General features: G+C 37.2%; 1 protein-coding gene across 1 annotated transcript in view; it reads right to left on the reverse strand.

Annotated features, from left to right (window-relative positions):
* Positions 1 to 651: 651 nt before the first annotated feature.
* LOC107741742 (semaphorin-6D-like) overlaps positions 652 to 23,634 on the reverse strand; it is an 87,351-nt gene continuing 64,368 nt past the window's right edge. Inside the window, exons 18-21 of the mRNA XM_016554513.1 lie at positions 18,924 to 18,982; positions 17,685 to 17,735; positions 13,241 to 13,393; positions 652 to 3,588 (exon numbers count right to left, since the gene is read on the reverse strand). Coding sequence (XP_016409999.1) covers positions 2,312 to 3,588; positions 13,241 to 13,393; positions 17,685 to 17,735; positions 18,924 to 18,982 — 1,540 coding nt within the window. The 3' untranslated portion in view covers positions 652 to 2,311. The remainder of the gene's footprint in view (positions 3,589 to 13,240; positions 13,394 to 17,684; positions 17,736 to 18,923; positions 18,983 to 23,634) is intronic.

The raw sequence follows: 23,634 nt of genomic DNA on the forward strand, positions 1-23,634 counted from the left end.
TGTTCTGAGTTACTCTGCCAGACTGAAGTACTGGGGAAAAGCAAAGGGAGGTATGCGTTTGAACTACAGCCAACTGATATGGTCTCCTCGTAAAGCGCGCGCGCACACACACACACACACTACACACAGAAGTCTCTCCTCTAAACAGAGTGCAAAGCCTAAGAAGTCTTGCTCTCGCCATTAAACATAAGATCTGAAGATACGCTGCAGTTTAGAAGTTCACGTATCTTACATCTTTATACATTTCAGAACAAACCTGTCAGTGAAGACACAGGTTTCTTAAACTAATGCGGAGTTCAACATGAAAGCAAGAAAAAGAGTTAAAACATAGAATAATACATAGAAAACAGACTGGATAGACAAGAGTGATAGAAAGAATAACCAATAGAATGATTGATCGATAGATAGATAGATGATAGACAAAAAAAATACATAGAGCAATTGATAGGACACAAAGTGATGGATAGGGCAATAGATAGAATGATAAAATAATAGATAGAACAATCGATAGAATGATAGATAGAACGACAGATAGAACGATAGAGTGGTAGAACGATAGCTAGATAGATAGATGATAGATGGATAGATGACAGATAGATAGATAGATAGATAGCTAGATAGATAGATGATAGATGGATAGATGACAGATAGATAGATAGATAGATAGATAGATAGATAGATAGATAGATAGATGGAAAGATGGATAGATGTCTCTTTGGAGGGAAAACTATGTAGATGCTGTTCCAAAATGTAAAAGCGTCACAGCCTGGGGGTATCAAAAGTATCTAGAAATATATATCTACAACAGTTATGACATACAGACAACCAAGCTTAAAAAAAAATACAAATATTAAAAATAAAAAGATAAATGACGGCCTCTCTGCCCTTTCCTTAAGTCCCCTCTCCCACTCTGCCGCCACCCTCCCCCCCCTTAACACATCATATTAAATAAGGCACAAATTTACACAAACAATTAAAATTTGGCTAGTTATTGTTCATCTATTTACACAAAACAGTTTTAGTGTTAATATCGATACATTTGAACACAATATAGGAATAACTCAGGACAAAAGTAAGAAATCTTTTTGTTCTGGACTCTTATGCCGTGTCTTATCCAGGTGCGACCTGTTTCAGTGTGTCAAACTGCTTCATGGCAGAGCCATTGATGTTTATGGAGCAGAAGTTTAGACCAATCAGATTTCACTGTGGGTGGAGCTATATATAATAGAACACAAAGTGGTCACGGATGGTTCTAGACAAAAACTTAAGATTTACATAGAAGAGATAGTTTTATCGGTTTATCACACCTGGATAGGACACAGTGTTTGATGTTTCCACTGTAAGAGATTTAAAAATTTGGATTCACTTTCACCAATTAAATGATTTTAACAGAGGAGACAAAGGGTAAATACTGGAGCACCTCACACTGATTCTGGAGCATATAGACAAAGAATACATTCTTAGGTATATACATACATCTCCTTGATAACACTAAGACTGATTCACCTCACTTGGGCCCGAGCGTTCAGATGTAACTGTTTCTCTAGCCATATTTAATCATCTGAATTTAAACTTTATTGAGTTTGTTATAACTGCATTACACTGGAGTGGACAGAATGGGGTGGAGATTATTGCTTATGGATTTTACAGAGATCACTTCAAGTTGTGTGGGCATTTCAACAGCACATCTGCTTTCAAAATAAGGCGAAGGAACTTGAGGGGGCTAAACCATTTCAGTAATCTAGATACATACACTGGGTATGTATATGTACACACACATACATATATATTTATATATATATATATATATATATATATACACACACACGCATGCATATATACACATTTCTAATTGGAATCAGCACAGTTCATCAACTCTACATCAACAGAATAGTTAAGCCAACGCAAGAAAGATCAGAATATCAAACAAGGTGTGTACACTTGTTCAGATAAAAGTTCAGGTCCAGAGTTTTGGATATGTGACACCTGTCCGGACAGTCCAAAGTAACACCGTAAAGCCACACACTTATCACTGTGGCAGCCTAAATCTAGGTGGACTCCTGTAACTCCTCCTCTCCTAATGGCCAATAGCTGAGCAATACCAATATGGTACAAATATATTCATGAAACAGAGAAAAACAAGTCATAGTTCAAATGTAAAGTCGACAACACTGGCAGCCAATCTCCAGAGGATTTGTTTCCCATAAAGGCAAGTTTTTCATCCAGTCTTTTAATTGTTCATGACCACAATCAGTTCTGAGAGGTCGAGTAGCCTTTTTACGAAAAACCACAGGCTTTTCTTCTCCATCGTTCAGTAGTTGAACTTCCCTGCCTGGTTGACAGGCGAGCTAGCAGGGATGAACAGCGGTTTGGGCGGGACATCGGGCTTGAGCGAGGCTGTCCGACGGACAATAGCTCCACGGTGGACTTCTGGCTGCTCGCTGTAGCTATGTTGGCGAGTTAGGTATCCGTTAGGGATGAGTGGGTGCCGTACGTCGCAACCCGAACTGCTGCCGTTAGAGTTCATTCGAGAGAGCAGGAGGGGCTGATGGGCGCTGCGCTGGTTGAAGCTGTGTTGCCGTGGCACCACGCCCCCGCTGGGCATCTTGGGAGTGGTTATCAAAGAGTGCCGTTGAGACGGGTGACGGGACACTCTCTCTAGAGTAGATTGATGATGGGGAGGAATCTCTGGTGGGACATCCATGCGGCGAGTTAGACTGTCCCGAGGAAGCGTGGAGGAACTGTAGTACGGTGCAGACTCTGTTTCCGGGATCTGCGGCTGTATGCGGTTTGCGAACACCATCTGACCGGCGTTGGCTGACATTGACGAGGTGAGGACAGTGGGACTCTTGCCTGTAGCCACATTGATTTCGTGGATGTGTTTCAGAAGCTCGTCGAGTGAGGTGACGTCCACAATCTTGTGTGGGTAGCAGTGATATGGCTGGCTTGCCACACGCTCCACATTGTGGACTTTGCGTTCCTCCATGTGTGCTGAGCTACCTAGTACTTGTCCGTTGGTCAGTCCTTGGGAGAAGGGGAAAATCTGATGTTGCATTCCAGTGGTTGGCCGACATGCTCCCATGTTATGGGACTTGGGTTCTTTAGCGTTATTGCAGTTTTGATTCTTCTCCCATTGGTTCTTGAAGGCCTTCATACTCTTGATCGGGAGCTCTGGCGTCGAATCAGGCGTGGGAAGGCCAGAGAGCTCTGCAGAGTGGTGATGATGTGGGTGAATGAGTTCTGTCATGGCAGCATGATGGGCATTCCTGCGATGCGCCTGCTCTTTTCCATTCGCAAAGAAAGAGTTGTAGAGTTTGGGTGAAGATACCTCCAGCTTCTCGTCTTTGTTTTGGCTCTCCAGCAAGCCGTTTAGCTTGGCCAGGCTGCGCAGGGATAGAGCATGTGGGATTGGTGCTTCTGGATCTTTCGACAGCCTTTTGGTCTTGTTCACGTTGTGGTTGCAGTAACAGGAAACGAGGAATCCGGAGAGGAAAGCTCCCAGGACAAACGCCACCAGGACACACGCAATGAGCAGAGTGTAGTGAACACTGTGGTTGGACTTATCTACCTCAGGGGGTCGGCGCACTCCTGCAGAGAGGGGAAGAGAGCGAGATGAGTGCACTGTAAAGACACAGTGAGGTGCCAGTTAGGTTAGCTTTTAACAGTTTGAGAGTCTGTAGAGTTCTTAGCAGACTTCTATTCATGTTAGAAACTGCTGACAAACAAAGCAGAGCGCTGGCTTAGCAGGCTGTTCAGAATCAATCTGCAAATGCTCATTGGTTCAACATCAAATAGCGCTAGAGCCTCAAGAACAATTGCTAATGGTCTTGTAGGGAGCTAAGTGGTTCTCTCATTAGCCACAGTCTCAAGAGCAGCAGTGCTATGTGCTTGACTCACAGCTGATTGTGCTGTTCTACACTGAGCTGCATATGGCGTTAAGGTGGTGCGAAAATGATATGGAGATGTTTTCAGTGACTGCAAATTAAAATGAATGCACAGACCACCTTACGGTCTTAATGAGCTGAGGGTAGAGGTGATTTCGCTAACATGTGCATGCTCAGATAATTAGTAACTCCCACTGCCATCTGCGCAGTCAGCCTTTCCTTGTTTTTCTCATTTTCTGTTCTTCTTTATTTATAAGAGAGCCAGTAAATGGAAAATCTGCTGTTAGAGGTATTTTACAATGAGCTGTAAGCTGCTTTGGTAAAAAAGTGTCAGCTTAGAAACTAAATGTTATGTCTTGATTAATTTTAATACAACAAAGACCCCATGAAATCAATTGACGAGCACAGATTCCTTTACAGTGTTAATGTATTGGAACTGGAAATTTGGGCAGGACATGTAAAATGGCTCGTCTTACTTTTGTAAAAGCAGCCTATGATTTATTTATACACATCACAGCCATGAAAGTGAAGAGAAGTGAAAGAACGCACGATAGATAGATGGATGGATACAACGATGAAAATAAATGAACAAATAATACATAAATAAAAGCTAGATAACTAATAAAGCTAGAAAAGTTAAAGCTAGAAAAAAGAATAGCTAAATAAATGCTTATAACTTGCTAATCAAAGCTAACATACAGGAAGTATTCTTATTTTGAGCCCTATTTTAAAATAATAAAAAGATATTCATGGAAAAAGTTTCAAATATCTGTTTATTACAATTTATTACACCTTTATCTTATCAAATGAAAATGTCTACAGGGCAACATTTGTTGCACACTGTAGAGAGCCAAAACTAAAGACAGCTTAAAAGATGTTATTAGCTGCTTAAGACTTTTGGCAAGGCCAACAAAGTCTTACTGATGCTCACGTCAGTGAACAGCAATGGCAAACACAACACAGTGTAAGAACAGAGTGGGTGGACCACCGTTTGTGAGTTATCGAGTTAGGGAGAGAGCGAGTGAGACACTATTGTGCTTTTTCTAGCTGCTGCAAGCAAAAATACAACTATGAATGCATAATAACTCTATGTGAGAAAACAAGGATAATCTTCCTTCAGACATCAATACAAACACATTAGCAGAGCAGCAACTGTGCTTTGCTAGCTATAGCAGGTGGAATGCTTCCCGCCAACTCAATTCTCTCCTGTAAAAATGTTTCTGCCTAACTGTTTATAGATGCAAACCAGAATGAGTTATAGCTAAGTAAACTTCTAAAAGAGTAGCCTAGTGCGCATACATCTCCATGTCTCACAGAATAGTTACTGGAAGCATGTAACGATTTTTTTTGTTCTTTTAATAAGATGGGGTTTCTGAGGCATCATAACTGACATGTTTAATGTTTACATACAACAGAATCAATCTTCTAATAGACCTGCCAGAGTTTGCCTCATTTTCTTGCAAGCTATAACAGACTTATGTGCAAATATACCGGAAGATGTTATGAATAATAGAAGGGACCTTTATCTTCCTCTGACTCATTCGTCTGCTTTCTGCTGGTCTATAAACCGAGGTCTTTGGCCCCTGGGAAGCACTGAGGGCCGGCATATGCTACGCGATGGGTGACTCACAAACACACTTTTAGTGTCACAACAGGTTTGTAGTCCTCTTTCATGACTCAATAGCATTTTGTACTGTACACTCATACTTCCAAAGGTAATTTTTTAAAAGCCCAAATTAGATATCAAATCTTAATATTAAGTCATCAGTATCCAAATAAAATACCAGGCTGAATGTATGCTAACACTTTATAGCACTACAGTTTATATTCAAGCTAACAATGGAATAGTAGAGTTTTCACTGACACAAAAACTGAAAATAAATTAAAAAATACATAGATAAACTTTAAATATATATAATTTAAATAAATATATTTAAATACTTTATATATCTAGTTGACTTTGTAATTGGGTCAGTTATTTTCATGGGCATGCAAACAAGATGATCATCAGTAAAAAAAAAAAAAAACGATATAAGAGTTTTTGGCTGCCGGCTTATCTCCCTTTTAAAGAATCTTGGCAGAACAGAAGCTAAATATAGCATAAATATGTGAAGAACAGGGACAGGCATAATACAGACCTAAAAGACAATCAAACAGAAAATTAAAAAGAAAGAAAGAAAGAAAAATTAAGCAGAAGGATAGAGGACAGAGAATTATTGAACAAGGAAGGAGAAAACTAAAAATTTACTAAAAAATGTATATCATTGAAAATATTTAATAATATAAATTAATTAAATATACATATAAAACAAAATACATGAAAATAAAAACAAACAAATTAGGAACAAATGAAAGAAAGTAAAACAAAAATGTATATTTGAAACAAGTACATAGTAAAAATACAAATAATAATAAAGAAAGAATGAATGAAAATGAACATGGTAGTACTGAAAGTATGAGAGCGGGTGGGGAAGAGAGGAGAGGGAGGTGCTTTCACTTTCTCCTGGCTGTGAATTGTATAGGCCTCTGTCAAAAATCCAATAACTCCTCATTGACTCAAAGAAAGAGAGAACGAGCATGAAGAGGAGAGAAAAGGGATAGAGAGAACTGAGGAAGATGACTACTGTAAAAAAAAAAAGAGAATGACAGATTTATGGAGAAAGGAGAGGGAAAAAAAATGAATGGTACTGAGAGTCAGAGAGTGGGTGAGAAGAAAAGAGGTTGATAGAGTGAAGTGGTGGGGAGAAATGAGTGACAGATTTTCAGTGGTGAAAACTTTAAGTCTTTCAATCTTCCTTTCGGCTGTGTGAGGGATTGTGTAGGCCTCTGTCAAAACCCTAGTAACTCCTTCTCAAAGAACTGGAGAGTGGGAGAAAGAAGTGCTGGAGACGTCCATAAAAAGCTGAAGGGCAAAAAAAGTGTGTTTAATTGAAAGCAGACTTGTGAGCAATCTCTCAAAGCTCTGCTAAAATATAAGTGTGTATATACGAGGGCTGCCAAAGTTAACATGTTCATTTAAGATAAAAGTAATGGAGTAAAATTTGGTTATCACCATTTATATAATAATGACATTAAAACGGCTTGAAATTATTTGAACCTTAGCAAGAGCAGCAGAATAAGTCTCCATGTTCAGAACGCACGTAATCTCAGTCAGGCTTGTTTATCTGTAAAATATGGAGAAACTTGCCGGACAAAGGCCTTTTTAATGGCAGATTCATATATAAATTACTTTTAGATGGGACTTTTATCAAAAGTCATTAGGATGGCAGAATTTTATTATTAGTGAAGCTCAACAAGTATGAAATATCACCTATAACATCATTAAATGAACTGCTGTGGGCTAGTGGTAAAAACATGAGAAATATTATTTAATGTTTTATTCTGTAAATGGATACTTCACTCAAATATGTGAATTCTGCCATCATTTATTCACATTTATGTTGTTCCAAACCCATATGACTTGCATTTTTCTGTGGAACATAAATGGTATTTTGAAGAATGTTTTTGTCCATACAAATTCATACAAGTAAACAAAAACAGAATCCCTTTAACATTTTCACACACAAACCCTTGTTTCTTTGAATGCTTTGTTGGTGTCTATTCTTTTCTCTCGCTCTCTGTGTGTGGTTGATTGCCTGTGAAAAGCTCGGGAATGGAACTTTTTATGCACCATAAATTTGATATCACTGAATAGATCAGGCCCATTTGGTGATAGTGGGATCCTAGGAGTCACAGAGCTTCAAGGGCTATTGTCTTTATCTCAGAACAAAGGTGAGAAGAAAACAGCCTTTTCCTGGGGGACTATATCTATGTAGGTCTTCAGGTTTTCTGTTTTGACTTTTGCTTAAGAGGAGGAATAATCTCATCTGGAGACTACACTGTTAAAGCATATTCTCTGGCATCTATGGCTCCCTGAAGAAACTTTAACATCCGTAGAACCTTTCCATCACACATTTAATCTGAAAATGGATATTGAAGTTATTTAAATGTTCATAACACTAAGAAATAAATGGTTTCATCACAATGAAAATCCAGTTTTATTGGAAGTATATTGGCCATCACTCACTTGGTGTTTTTAGGAGAAGTTAATAATTAGTTGTGTTAGGCTCATGGCTTTCCACGGCATTCAATAGTCTCGCTTCTTGATTACCCAATTACATCTAGTGTTTTTGCGCTGATGTGAAAGCAGCAATGCTGTCATAAATAATCTTTCTCGGGCTGCATGTGGAATAAGCAGGACATGCCGAGATCCTGCAGCTGGGAATAGTGTAGTTGTAATCACACAGATGGGTTTTTTGCTACTGGTATTGCTTTTTCAAACAAAGAGGTTCTTTAGCAGTATAGTACTAGTTGGCGAATTAAACATTTTAAATGGTAAAAAGCTTTAAATTTAATTTGTATACCATCAAGTGGATGGGAAATGATCAGCCTTCAGAAATAGTGATGAATGTCTGTGGGGTCTTGGCTGAGAGGCTTTTACAAATTCACTGCTGTGCTGAACAATGTTGCATTGTCTTTAGAACTTTCCAGACGGCTTTATAGAGGGCTATGAGAAGTTGAAATCAAGCCCTTTTGTATCTAGTTCAACACAAGTAAATGCCCAAAATGGGAGCAAATTAATTCAGTCAAAAAGTGACTGACATCATCTGATCGCCACACAGAAGTGCAAAATCCGCTGGAAAATTAAACACGGATGAGTATTACTTTACCTCATGATGGAATCTAATTGACAATATGAGCAGGCACACAGAGAACAGCAAACAAAAGTAAATAATTGAGCGCGTCTGAATCAGTGAACGCAGGAAATGAGAAAATATTCTGTCTGAATAGATTTGCATTTTCAGCTCAGCGCTCTTGTCCCCTAAATGCTTTATTTGATAGATTCTGCAGAAGCTTTTATGAAGTCAGTGTAAATGGTTTGATAGGAATTGACATGAAAGTGGTGTTATTAACATCCTTCTTAAAAATACAGCATAGTGATCATATACAATTAATAATCAGTTAAGTCCTTTTCACATAACTCGCATCAGGGCGTGATCTTAACAGAAGCACACGTGCCGTTTTTTTACCTTCACATGGAAACGATGTGAATAAAGTCATGGCGGAGAGACATTAAGAGGTTGCTAGGTAGCAAGAGAAACGTTATTATATGGTTGATTATATATAAACCATATATTGTTAGCAAACAAACAAGTTAACATGCATATGAGCTCTGAACAAAAAAAGTCCAAGCAATTGTTTTGATTGGCTATTATTATTATTTAAAAAAAAAGAAAAACTAAAAGGCATTTTATATCATATACACTACCGCTCAAAAGTTTGGGATCAGTAAGACTTGTAATGTTTTTTAAAGAAGTCTCTTATGCTCATCAAGGCTGCGTTTATTTGATCAAAAATACAGAAAAAAACAGTAATCTTGCAAAATGTTATTACAATATAAAATAATGGTTTCTATTTTAATATACTTTAAAATGTAATTTATTTCTGTGATGCAAAGCTGAATTTCCATCAGCCATTACTCCAGTATAAAGTGTCACATGATCCTTCAGAAATCATTCTAATATGCTGATTTATTATTAGAATCATCAATGTTGGTAACAGTTGTGCTGCAGTATATTAAAATAGAAACCATTATTTTATATTGTAATAACATGTTGCAAGATTACTGTTTTTTTCTGTATTTTTGATCAAATAAACGCAGCCTTGATGAGCATAAGACACTTCTTTAAAAAAACATTACAAGTCTTACTGATCCCAAACTTTGGAGCGGTAGTGTATATGTCTATTTAAGTAAATAAATGTTAATAAATGTATAAATAATACAACAAATTATGTTTTTTCCCTCTAAATTCCACATTTCTTTGGGGTTGCTGTATAACTAATGTCTGTGACAATACCATCCATGTAATGATACCTCATGTAAATTGTGCTTGGAAAGGTTAGCAGTGAACAAGTTTGAGAGCTGCACCACCAGACAGTATCAGGGGTAACGCTGTAGATTTCAATGCACTGGATAAGGTTGATGCGAATCATGTGAAAGGACCTTTAGAATCCACAAAAGTCAACACATTTTACAGAACATGACATTTCAAAACATCATGCATAATACGATGCATCATGCATTCAAAGACGAATAAAGCAGGTATCTGATAAGAGAGCGACTCTTCTCTTCAGCAAACTGAAGACACGCTTTCAATCGAGAGATGACGTTAGATTCATGCAGCGGATTCACACATACTTTTTGACACACCACACAAGCAGATAGGGAAAGAAATGCGAAAACTCAATGGAAGCCAGCGGCCGCTCAAGCTAGAGATCTTACGACCCTAGAGAAGCAAACAAGCATGCGGGAAACAATCGAACTCGCTACAGCCTCACTCTGAAGCCTGAGTTGCTCAAGTAGCTCTAATCCTTAGAAGAAAATTATGAACTATTTGAGACAAAAAAAAAAGACGCAACAGACAGTTCTAGAAGAACTAAAAAAGCTGAAGGCCATAATCCTAAAGTCGGACTACAGAGCTCAGGCTTTACGAGACTCTAAACTAAACCCAGAGCGGGAAAATAAGAGAGGCTTTAGAACTTAAGAAGGTGAAGCATTAGTCTGAAAAAACAGGCAGGTTAACAGAACACTACATCTCTCCAGTCAGAAGGACCGGAGGAAGAGAGGGAAGGGGCAAGGAAAAGGAGAGGGGGGCAGAGGGTTTTAGGAAGCGCATTATATGGATCCGAGCACCGTATGAGCCCACAGTTCTTTAGAAATAACTAGTGTGTGTGCACTATTTAATAACCTGTGTGTCGAGTCTGCATGTGTCAGGGCATGTGCTGGCTTGATATAAAGAGGATTTTTCAGGGAAAACGGGATCTATTTTTTGTGACCTTTGGTGATGGACATTATTACCTGGCTCTGGCTACATGGGCGGCAGGCTGACTGTGACATTTACAAGTGAAACACTTTAATGAGAAGGACGTCACTTTGCTCTTTTCGGGAGCAGAGCTCCTATAAAGTCGATTAAAGCAGTTACCACACCTGCGTTTGCCGAGCCTAGTTTTGGTGTGTGATTGGAATCAAAATCGGCAGATTTCTCACTCCGTCCTTTTCCATTATCCTTCCACTTTCCCGATGTGGAAGCCTCGATGTCTTCCACCCAATTTCAACATGTTTCCATCTCTCGCCGACTCCCTAAACCTCAGGCTCTCTGTTTCTCCTTGTGCCGTGGTATTAATAGCCTCTCTGCAGGACTGAATGCGTCTTCAGCCCGGAGTTCAGCCGGAGTTCATTGTCAGTTCATCTTCGACTGTGTTTTAATGAGTTTCAGAATCCGCCCACCCTCTCATGGCAGTCCGTCCTCCAACACTCACGCAAATTATCAGGGGGCCAGAGTTCCTGCCATCATAGCACTTATTGTAGTGTGTGAATGACCTGCGAGAAGGTATGTTTAAAATAACATTAACGAGCGGATGGACTCGGCAGCTGCCACCTCAGAACAAACAGAGGTTTAGTTTCGGCAGACATCATTATCGCTCTCCTTTTATATATACTGTATATAGAGGGAGAGAGATTCAACCACGCATGCTTAAGTCAACACTACCTAAAGCCGTAGGAATGGAGTGGATCGCTTGTCTCTGACCCTGTGCACTAAAATAAACCGTGATGACGCAGACTGTGAATAAAGGAAAAGACTGAATCATTAGCAAATGACATTTTACAGCTCATATAATTGAGATCTAGCTTTGAGTTTTAATGTGGTCAATGAAATTACGGACAAAAATGTTAAGTTTTTTTTTTTCCGTAATGAAGACAGCACGAAAATATCACAAAGATTATTAATATACAACAAATATGTTTTAAATAATAGATAAAGTTTACATAAATATAAAGGAGAAAAAAACTCAGACACTAACAATGTTTTTGAAGAGGAAAAATCTATATAACTCTTTTGAATGATCCAATAAAAGTCTATAATGCTGCTGAATAAACCACTTGAGCTGAAGTTGAACGATGAATGAACACCGATAAACTCAAGTGCTTTTCTAACAGGATTAATTAACTCCCCCAAACGCATCCTATTAATAAGATTAATCAACATTACGTAATATTACAGCTTGGATCTGCATAAAATGACACAAAGAGCACGTGAAGAATTTGTATTGTAAGTCACATTGTGAATACGCTCTTTCTGTGACAACACGCTTGAAACACTGACAATGAATAAAGCATAAAGGTAGAATTATAACGGTGTACTCGTAAAATTATTTCAGTTTTATATTTTTGATACATTTAAATACGTTTAAATTAATATACAGAATGTTTGAATATTAATTTCATTTTTTTCACCAAACAGATATTTTAGTACACTAAATATATATTTTTATTTAAATTAATGAATACAACATGACAAAATATTGAATAAACTGAATAAATTGAAGAATATTTTCATTAAAAGACTAAAAGTGTGACAAACTATCTACTCAGCACTACTTACATACTCTGGTCTGAAATGCCAAAAAGAGATAAGAAACTGCTGCTTGAACTGGAAGCAGCTGTTGTACAATTTTAATTTAATCAGCTAGAATAAATAATGCCACATAAAGGCAGGGTGTGAAAAACCATCAGCCCTCTGAGGTTCACAATAGTCTGTGCGTATTAACACATTACCTCTCAACAACAGGGATATTAAAATCGAGGGACGAGTTGAGAGGTGCAGAGAGGGAGATATAAGGTGCGTTGTGACTAAACTGCCGAACCTCTCCAGTCTGCGGGTCGTTTGATTGCACGAGCGTGCGACTGCTCTTGACCGAGCGGCTGAATAGATTGTGCGCTGGAAATTTCTATCAGGCGGTGTCTGCCCGCGGGCCTGTAGTCGCTGCTTATTTATCGACTGCTGGTGCTTCTCATTACAGGCTGAGTGGATGATCATAGCGGCGGGCGCAGGATTTATGATCATTTTGCTGGATTCTAGCGAACTTCAGCAAGGGACACATGAGTGAAAACTAGACAAAGTACCTTTGGAGATGCAGGGCAGACTTAAATGTATTAAAACAACAAAGAGGACTGCAGACAATTCGTTCTTTTTATTTGTCTAGCAGAAACAACAGGGAAGGTCGAATGCGACGAACACAGACTCGCAGATTGCTTGACTCAAAGGGTTTTTTTAGGAAAGAGAATTTGTTTGCATCTTCAAGTCGGTGTGAATGAGTGTGCACTTTACTTTGCTTCTTTTATTTGTTTCTTTGTGTTGTGTGCAGCTGTGGGGTCATGCAGCGGAATCCAATACAGCGCTAGAAAAGTTTAAACTTGGGATAAAGGGAAGCTAGAAGACAGACAACGGGCCAAGGGCCTCTCCCCACCCCCTTACCCTCCATCTCCACACTGCCTGGCTTCAAGTCAGGAGAACCCTGCCCTCCCCGCCTCCCCTCCTCGGGGCGGGTACCTGTCTCAGAGACACCCTTGACTTTAGGCAGAGCTGGCCCCTGATTGGTTGTGCTGGCGCTTGTGGGTGAGGTCTTTCCTGTGGTTGTATTGGAAGGGGGCAACAAAGTTACTTAAGAAAAATATCCATGAAATGCATTTTAAATCAGGAAAACATCAATTTAAATATGTGAGCTCAACATATTTCCATTTTGTACAATATCAGTTCACCCAAAAATGAAAATTCTGTCACTGTTCTCATGTCATTAACAAACTTTATGATTTTCTTTCTTCTGTTAAACGCAAAATAAGATTTTTTTTGTGATGGTTTTGGACCTCACTGACTTAACAGAAACAAAACAGGTTTAAACTGAATGAATATAAGTTTAAATTGAAGTAAAATGACTTTAATTCTTATTTCATTTTTTTGGGATTTAGTAATGTAAGAAATATAAAAAAAAAAACGTAAATAAAAATGACAAAAGCATATAAAATTACAAAAAAACTAAAATCAAAATGTAAATAAAGTCATTTTAAATATCAATATAATATAATATAATATTAATACAACTGAAAACCGCATTAGACCCCACTGACTTTCATTGAGTGGATGACCTAAAAAAAACAAAAAACCCCCCCAAACAAACAAACAAAAAAACCCCACACCTTTTGCATTCCCGTTGAAGAAAGCATGTTATACGGCATTATAACAACATGAGGGTGAGTAAATTAAGTAAATTGAGTTTTCATTTTTGTGTGAACTATCCCTTTAAATAGCTTAGTAAAAGATTTCAGAAGTTGTAAAGTTTATGTGAAGGGTGCTGTAGAAATCACAGTACAAATCACATAAAACATGAAAAAAAAAAACATCATCTTGCAGCAAAATCAATAAAACATTTTCTTTTCACTAGCACCACCACTCAGAAAACATTCAAAATTAGAGAGACTATCACTTGTTCATCATCTTTTGTTATTTATCTTTCTTTGTTTTGTTGTGCCACCGCATGAATTTCTAGCCCCAGAGTATTGCAGAATCGAAACTTGGACTTGGAGGCATCTGATCTGAGCTGAGCTAATCTCACAGAAGCTTCTTTTTGAACAGTTTCCCCTCCCTTTCTCCTTTTCCATCCATTCCCCCACAAAGTGCTGATCCTAAACATACTTGCAGACCACATACTTTGAGGACATCCTCATAAGTCTGATTCAGAGATTTAGCTCTCCTCGTTCCCCGGCGACTTTAAGTACCAATGACCTTGCGGGGTTCTCCTTCTGAAAGACTCAGCGTCCTCTGGCTCGGGCTGCTGTGAAGAGCTCCATCACCGGACTAATGCTTAATGTAGCGGCACACAGTACTCATGAGCAGCAGCCGCTTGTCCGGGGCCAAACGCGGAGCCCATCCTCCACTTGCCCACCTCTAAATAAAGCCTGTCATCTTGCCATCTGTGCCACACAGTGACCGATCACCAGGGAGCTCGCGGCTGGCACACGGGACGCTTTTATTATCATTCCGTTTCCATTCTATTTAAAGGGTGCCGGAAGAAAAGAGCTGTCGGAAAACAGTGGTGCATTGTGGGAATTTTGGTCCACCTTTCACAATGGGATGGCTTTATCACGCAGTGGGAAGACAGCGAGAGTTCTGAGGATGTAATAAGTTCTCTTGAATGCAGGTAGAGCTGTAATTACCGTGCCGAGGTGCCGTGGGAGGCTTTGTCTCAGCGTGAGGTGAGGAGCTGCACTGCCGTGTCATTTCTAGGAGCCGTGGCGGCTGAATGAAGCGGTGGGGAAGCTCACTGAATGTGTGCACCCACTGTGTGCTCTTTCACAGAGAGGAGCACCGGGACACGCCGGCCAGCGTCCCACACCTCCATGACACTACAGCCCATCCTCTCTCCTTCCTTTCTGCCTTCATTGTTTCCTCTTTGATCCAGCTCACGTCCTTCATTCCTCCCTTCTTTAAACTCTGTCCTTTTAGGGTTAGCCCTAACCCTCTTTCCTTAGGGTTAGGGTTTTTCAGTCCTTCATCAATCTATTCAAACTTCCTTCCTCTATTCTTCCTTGCCTCCTTCATTAATCTATTCTTTCTTCATAAATAAATTCTTCGTGAAACTATTCTTTATAATTAATCTATTCTTTCTACCTTCATGAATCTATTCTTTCTACTGTCATAAATCTAATCGTTCTTTGTGAATCTATTCTTCATTATTCTTTCTTCCTTCATGAATCTATTCTTTCTTCATGAATCTATTCTTTCTTCATGAATCTGTTCTTTCTTCTTGAATCTATTCTTTCTTCGTGAATGTATTCTTTCTTCATGAATCTATTCTTTCTTCATGAATCTATTCTTTCTTCGTGAATCTGTTCTTTCTTCATGAATCTATTCTTTCATCTATCATGAATCTATTCTTTCTACCTTGACAAATCTATTTTTCTTCATTATTTTTTATCCTCAATAAATCTATTCTTTCTTCATGAATCAATGCATTCTTTTTGAATCTATTCTTTCTTCATGAATTAATGCTTTCTTTGTGAATCTATTCTTTGTGAATCTACTCTTTCTTCATGAATCTATTCTCTTCGTGAATCTATTCTTTATAATTAATCTATTCTTTCTACCTTAATTAATCTATTTTTCTTCATTATTCTTTCTTCCTTCATGAATCTATTCTTTCTTCGTAATCTGTTCTTTCTTCATTAATCTGTTCTTTCACCTATCATGAATTTATTTTTGCTACCTTCACAAATCTATTTTTCTTTATTATTTTTTATCCTTAATGAATCTATTCTTCATGAACCTATTCTTTCTTTGTGAATCTATTCTTTCTTCATTAATCTATTCTTTCTCCATTAATATTTTTCTTCCATCATTAATCTATTCTTTCTACCGTCATGAATCTATTCTTTCTTTTTTCAATCGGTTCTTTTTTCTTTCTTCCTTCATCTATTCTTTCTTCCTTCATAAATCAATTCTTTTTTCATTAATCTATTATTTCTTCTTTAATATATGCTTGCTTTATTAACCTACTCTACCTCCCTTTCTTCCTCTCTTCATCTATTCTTCTTTCCTTTCTTATTATCATACTTCCTCCCAACCTTCCTCTCTTCCTTCTTTCCATCCATCAACTATCCACCTTTTCTCCCTTCCCTCTAATACTGTGAAAACAGACAGAAAGACAATGCGGGGAGTTATTCACTTCTCTCTAACTGGCTGATGGACAGATTGCAGGCTGTCTTAGAAATATTTTGGTACTATAATCAGCTCAGAAAACAGTGGCACTGATTCATTAGCTGAAGATTAGAACAGAACAAAGCAGGTGACTTGGAAATGTTATTTACTAAAACTCATCTGCGCTAATAACCTCATGTGACTAATCCAGATGGTAATACAAGGATTTAGAGAAATATACTGGATATTTCACATCATCCACAGAGGATGGGAGCTCTGATGTGTGTGTGTGTGTGTGTGTGAGAGAGAGAGAGAGTCAGAGTGCATTGTGTGTGGTACAATAGCTGTATGCTCTGACCCGGATCACACTGCATCCACTGGCACGCTTTAGAAGCAAAACCAGACAACACCACCCAGGGATGTTAACACACACTTTCACACACACAGGCCAGCTGTCAGCTAGTATTAGCTGATGACTGTCTGAAATATAATACAGTTCGCAAAAAAAGAAAAACAAACCTTGCACATTTCTATTTCACACACACTTTCCCTCCCTCTTTCACATGCTTCCTCTCTCCCTCCAAAACACACACATATGCTCTCTCTCTTTCATACACATGCACCGTCTATCACAACATACACACCCTCTGTTCCTCTCTCTCTCACACACACACACAGACATACTGTCACACATCCACTTGGTGAGAAAATTAATTTGTCAGATCGTGATTTTCAGTTGTTCCTCCAAAGCTCTTGCTCAGAGCTCTCTGATACGGCCCACAGCCCTGCAGGACATTTCTGTCTGCCGTCCAGATCTGCAGCCTGCAGACTCACTGCGGGTCATTTGTGTAACGGACTCTATTGATCTGGGAAACTATCGCCTCTCTGTGAGCTGTTGTAAGAGCTGCTCAGAGATCAGAACGGTACAGATTGAAGATTAATGCATGTGTGCGTGAAAAGCAAACTGTCGGATACAAAAAAAAGACATGTAATATTCACACCAAGAGATCAGTGACACAATGTGAAAAAAAATTATAGCAATCTGTGCCTATTGTTGAATACAAGACCCAACTTTGCAGAATATAATGGCTGGCCATAAAATTTCTGCTTTAAAATGGTCAATGGATATGGACATGACTGTGATTATGGCTGGACAAAGTGTAACCATTTACTAAAGCAATTTGAATAACTGAACTTAAAGCTTATGTGATTGAATTAGTGCACTGACCGTACGCCGAGTCCACCGCAGGGTTCTGCTTGCGAGTCGTGGCCAAGACATCTACAGAAAGAATTAGATGAAGAAAATCTACTGTCAGGCTAATGAACTTCATTACTCGGCAGAAGAATGCTTTATTGTGTTTTTACTATAAATAAATCTGATTATTTATTGAACGGTGTTGTCTTATGGTAACATATTGGATCTGCACTGATGCATAAAAGCAATAAGCTATTTGAGGCCATGCATTAAAGCAATCTTACTATGGCTAAGCAGATTTATATCATAATCATAATGATCACTTTAATTTCTTCCCTTTTGCAATTACAGCACAAGAATGCACACAATACATGAATCTATTATATATGGGACTGGCGATGAAAATTAGCAATAGGCTAACTCTGGCACAATGCATCAAACATTAAAATAAATGAAAATAATGAAAATAAAATAAATGAAATCTCACAAAGAAATGTCCACCTTAATGTGAAAAGAGAAAAAAAGAATTTTATTTTTGCATGTGGATATTTTTTTTGTGTGTGACATCAATTTCATTAAAGATTTTTGTAATGTACAAAAAAAAATATATATATACTGTAAGATCTGTATAATTTTGAAAGAAGTCCTTTATGCTCACAATTTATATGATAAAAATATAGTACAAACAGTAATATTGTAAAACATTATTAGAATTTTAAATAACTTATAATTTGAATATATTTAAAAATGTAATTTATTCCTGCGATGGCGAAGCTAAATTTTCATCAGCCGTTACTCCAGTCTTCAGTATTACATCATCCTTCAAAATCATTCTAATATGGGATTCTAATAATACAAGATTCTTTGATGAATAGGAACATCACTTTTGAGACTTCAATGCATCTTTGCTGAATAAAAGTCTTAATTTATTTTGAACCGTAGAGTACATTATATTATAATTAATTTAAATCAGCATCAATAAAATAACACTATGATTTAGCATTTACATTATATGTCAATTTGGGAAGAGGTGCTTAACTGTAATAAAAAAAAAAAAGCCACAATGCACAAAAAACACATTTTGGAAAAATGTGATTTCTTTTTGTCTCTTTTCTTGTTGGAGAGAAACACGACCCATGCATGTTCCTGACATGTTCCATGAGATTCCCTCAGAAAGGTTCTAGAGATCTGGAGTTGTAGTAGGGATGTAATAATGGTGTGAATGAGTTATGATCTCTGGGAGCAAGTCAGCTCGGACTGCCTGGAACTCACCATGACAGCTGTCTGGGTACTGAGGATATCCACTCTCCACATACTGCTCAAATCCAGACCTGTGACAGAGACCGAGAGAAGGAGAGTGGGAGCAGCAGAAGGAGTGAGAAAGAGGGGAGAGTGACAATCATTCTTTTGTGAGCCTCTCCCTGAATGATCCCTCTAATTAGTTGTGCTGTCAGCAGTCTGTTGTTGCTCTCCAAGCAACAGTAAAGGGAAATAACATGTTACAATTTGATTGAGGCTCGAATGTCTGACATACAAGGACACTTCCTGTATACCATGACTGACAGCCGTGATTTAGCAGCCATAAGATGAGAAACAAATGCAAATGTATAGGTACAGAATTTATACATACGCAAGAATTCAAAATTAAGTAGGTGCCAAATGAAAGTAACTTTGGCAATTTTATAGGAACTGCAACATATTAAAACTATGCGACTACTTGTAACAACTTTTTTTCCCCTCAGTGGAATATTTATCATGATTAGTTGTTTATCTACTTTTTTTCCCCCCACAGTCTATCTACATTTTTTTACCCTACCAAAACTGCATTTGGTGATTCATATGAAGAACAATCCTTGCATTAAGCCATAAAAATGAAAAAAAAAAAAAATAATTTTGACTATGTGTCTATGTTTTTGTGACAGACGCATTTTCATGGAGAGATGGAGACTGACTCATCTCGTACATGATGCTGTGGGTGTCACAATGACGTGGGCTGTTTTCCACAAATATGTACTGAAAAATATTGCAATAAATAAATATAATAAATATATATTGTAATAAAAAATGAAGCTTCAATGCTGCTAAAAATATGGATATACATAATCTAAAAAATATGAATACAGAAATGTTGGGGCTTGATATTTGATGCTTTTAAATAAATAAATAAATAAATAAATATGTTTTAAAATAAAACTTATGCTTTAAAATAAAATACATTTTATTATATTCATTCTACTTAATTCAATGTGTTTTTTAGAATTTATATAACTATAATTAATTTTGACATTTACTAGCAATTCCTGAATGGAAATTGTTTCCACACTTCTTTTTTTTTTTCCCAGTGGGGATCTGGCAGAAAAATTCAGAAGAAAAAAATGCTTTCAGCCAATATATAATGCAAAAAAAATAAACATAAAATAATAATAAAAACATACATTTGAACGATGGTGGGTGGGTGTTTATGTAAAAAAAAAATACAAATAAAAATAATATATATATATATATATATATAAATACATATAAATATATTTTTCATTATTTATAAAATATATTAAAGAAAAATATACAAGATGTTCCACATGATGTCATTTCATATATCCTTTAAAATCATCAAGCAAATATCAAGCACCAAATGCTAAAACACGGAATAAATTTAACATTACATATGTAATTAATGTGTTCACGTCAAATTAGTGGAACAAGCTAAGGGGAGTTTTATTCATTCAAGTGCAAGTGTCAATAAATAGAAGCACCTTCAGTTTTCAATGTCTTTCAGATGTAAGAACCTTTGTGTGAAGGAAATGAGTGTTTAGGCAAAACAGCACATTAAAGGGGTCATATGATGCTGCTAAAAAGAACATTATTTTGTGTATTTGGTGTAATGAAATGTGTTTATGCAGTTTAAAGTAAAAAAAAAACATTATTTTCCACATACTGTACATTATTGTTTCTCCTCTATGCCCCGCCTTTTTGAAACGCGTCGATTTTTACAAAACACAGATCTTCTTTATGCACCAAGAGCTTGTAACACTCCAAAGAGAAAGGAAAAAATGAAATCGCATCATATGACCCCTTTAAGTACAATTTTAAGAGAATATGTTTACTGAGAGGGACGTTGCTGACTCATGCAGCCTCACAGCGCAACCACAGCGACTGCAATGTTCGTCTGCTCCTGGCATCACAGAAGCGAGCATGTCATTGCCGAGCACCTGAGTGACATCTCGCTCACAGACGCATAACGCGTTCTGTCGGCTTTTGCTTCCTCTCTGTGTTACCATGGAGACGTGATTAGATCAGAGGGCTGTGGTCTAATGGAGCACGCAATTCTGTCCAAAATCAGGATTCACACAAATCACTACATGTCACTTTTGTCCAAAAACACTTTGCGTGTAATATTTCAGTGCAAAAACGTGCCTCTTATCCATTACACACATTGCAATTCAGTTCAGGTGCTAAATGCGCTGATATAATTATTAGTGCATAATTATTGTCATTAATTTCAGGGCAAAGGCGCCTTCTTTTTATGTAAATTAGTTTAACAATAAATTGCGGTTCACAAAAAGGGCTATTTTCCTGGTGCGGTTCATTTGGCGAATCTTGATGAGCCCAAGGCAGTTTTACACAGCAAAAAATTATTTTATGAAGTAGTGTTAAAAAAAAAAAGACTATTGGAGTATGTTTTAAAAGAAAATACTATTTTAGTCATTTTACTTAACTCAATGTGTCACTTGCTGTTTCTTTGTAATTAATTGTGACATTTACTAGCAATTTCTGAATGCAAATAGTTTGTTCACCTTTGTTTATTTATATATTAAAAAAAAGAATTATATATATAAATGAATGCCAATGATTACATTTTTAAACAACATGGCTTCACAATTTAAATACATGTATAAACGAGTCAAACATTTGACCACTGCATTTAATCATCACATATAGAAAGTCCTTAGCATCAAAAAATTCAACAAACATGCAAATGCAAATAATTCACTCTTAAATATTTTTTCTGACTTGATTTAATTTGAGTATATTAGATCTGAGTGGAATTAATATTTTTGTGGAGCACAACAGAATAATGCCTACAAAAAAGATGCAAGAGAAAAAAAAAAAACAAGCTTGCGTACAAACATAACTTATCATATAACGCTGGCACCCCATTTCAGCGCTGTCGAGGCACCCGCCGTTCTCCTGCCTCACCCTGCCCTGCATATTCAATCTATCTGAGAACCAGCCCTCTCTACCTGACATGATTTAAAGTCCTTATTTCCATTAACCTGAGAGGGGAGAGAGTGACAGAATGAGAGGGAAAGAGAGAGAGCAGGATGACTTCATCTCATATTGAAGGATAAATGGAAGGACAAGATAAAAAAAATCTCCTGCATAAAGTGGTAAATTGGGATCTTGCAGGTGCATAATATCTGAGCATCAACATGCCTCTGAGATGCATGCTTTTCATTATACCTGAATTGGCCAACACACTTGCACACACACACACACATTATCACAAACACTCTCTCTCATCATATGGAGATTAAATTGCCCCTGGGAGAGAGCGAATAGGGAAAAGGAGAACACAAAGAGAAAATATCCCACAAGATAATAAAGTCATATTTTTCTTCATATTCTCCTATCCGCAGTACACTGCAAAAAACAAGCCACGGAGCTGTTCTAAAAATGAGAAAGTCAAAGTATTACCATCGTACATCTGTTGCCCTCTTTTCTTACATTTCACCCTCTCAGTCTTGCAGAATTTCATTAGACGCTGATTAGCATTTAAACACACAGTGCTCTGGAACTAAAGTTTCTCTTGTCTTATTTCTTATTCTCATGTCGCCAGACTTAAAGTCAGCATAAAGTTTCTTGTGGTGTATTCAGGCCAAAAGCCTATCAGAAGGGGCCAAGTGACCAAGTGACCAATCACAGTTTGTTTAATGTGACAACCAATTAGTCTGGACATAATGATTTCAGCCCAATATTGCATTTTTTTGTGTGCAATAAGCATCCTGGTCTGATTGACAAAAGTGCAGAATTGATGGACTTTAATCAGAACAGGTCAAGTTATAATCAATGTAGCGAAATCAAAAAATGAAATGCAGCTAAATGTTCCCTCACTACCAAACAAACAGTACAATTAGCCCTAACAATTAAACAGCAGCCCATTGAACAGCAGCCTATTTACACTACTGTTCAAAGTTTGGGGTCAGTAATTGATTTACTTTTTAAAATAACTGTTTTCTATGTTAACATATTTTGAAAATGTAATTGATTCATGTGATGGCAAAGGTGAATTTTCTGCAGCCATTATTTGAGTCTTCAGTGTCATTTGAAGAGGAATCATTATAATATGCTGATTTGGTGCTCAAGAAACATTTTATATGTTGAAAATGGTTATGTTTGTAGAAACATAGATAGTGTATGGTATTTTTTTTAGTTCAAAGGAAAATCATTTACTTGAAATAGAAATCTTCTGTAGCATTATTAATATTTTTACTGTCACTTTTACTGTCACAATTTAATGCATGCTTGCTGAATAAAAGCATTAAATAAATGCACTGACAAACTAACTTTTGAATAAAAGTGTATTTCAGTTGTTTATTGTATAATTCAAATCTGCTATGTATCTTTCTGTTGTAACTGATCTGGTTTATTGTATTTTTAAGGTATTATTGACAAACTTTAAAACACTCTGTCATTCTATCTATATCAGTTTTACATTTTCAGTGCTGTTGCATCTGGTTTCTATCACAGAAACCAAAATTCTAGATTTTAGCCAAGATTCTAAAGGTCTTTATAATTTTAATGCGCTGTATGATTACAGAAGACTTTAAGGCATCTGACAGCACAAGATGTATGACTCTGACATAAGTTTGGCTATGGAAGCATATAATTGAATGCTGAAGTAAACCAAAGCTCTTCTGGGACATTGATAAGTACTCTCCACAAGTTCCGTCCATTTTGTTGGCAGCGGTCTGGAAATCTGCTG

This window comes from Sinocyclocheilus rhinocerous, unplaced genomic scaffold (genome assembly GCF_001515625.1).
Source record: "Sinocyclocheilus rhinocerous isolate Xijiao unplaced genomic scaffold, SAMN03320098_v1.1 scaffold616, whole genome shotgun sequence".
NCBI classification, from domain to species: domain Eukaryota; kingdom Metazoa; phylum Chordata; class Actinopteri; order Cypriniformes; family Cyprinidae; genus Sinocyclocheilus; species Sinocyclocheilus rhinocerous.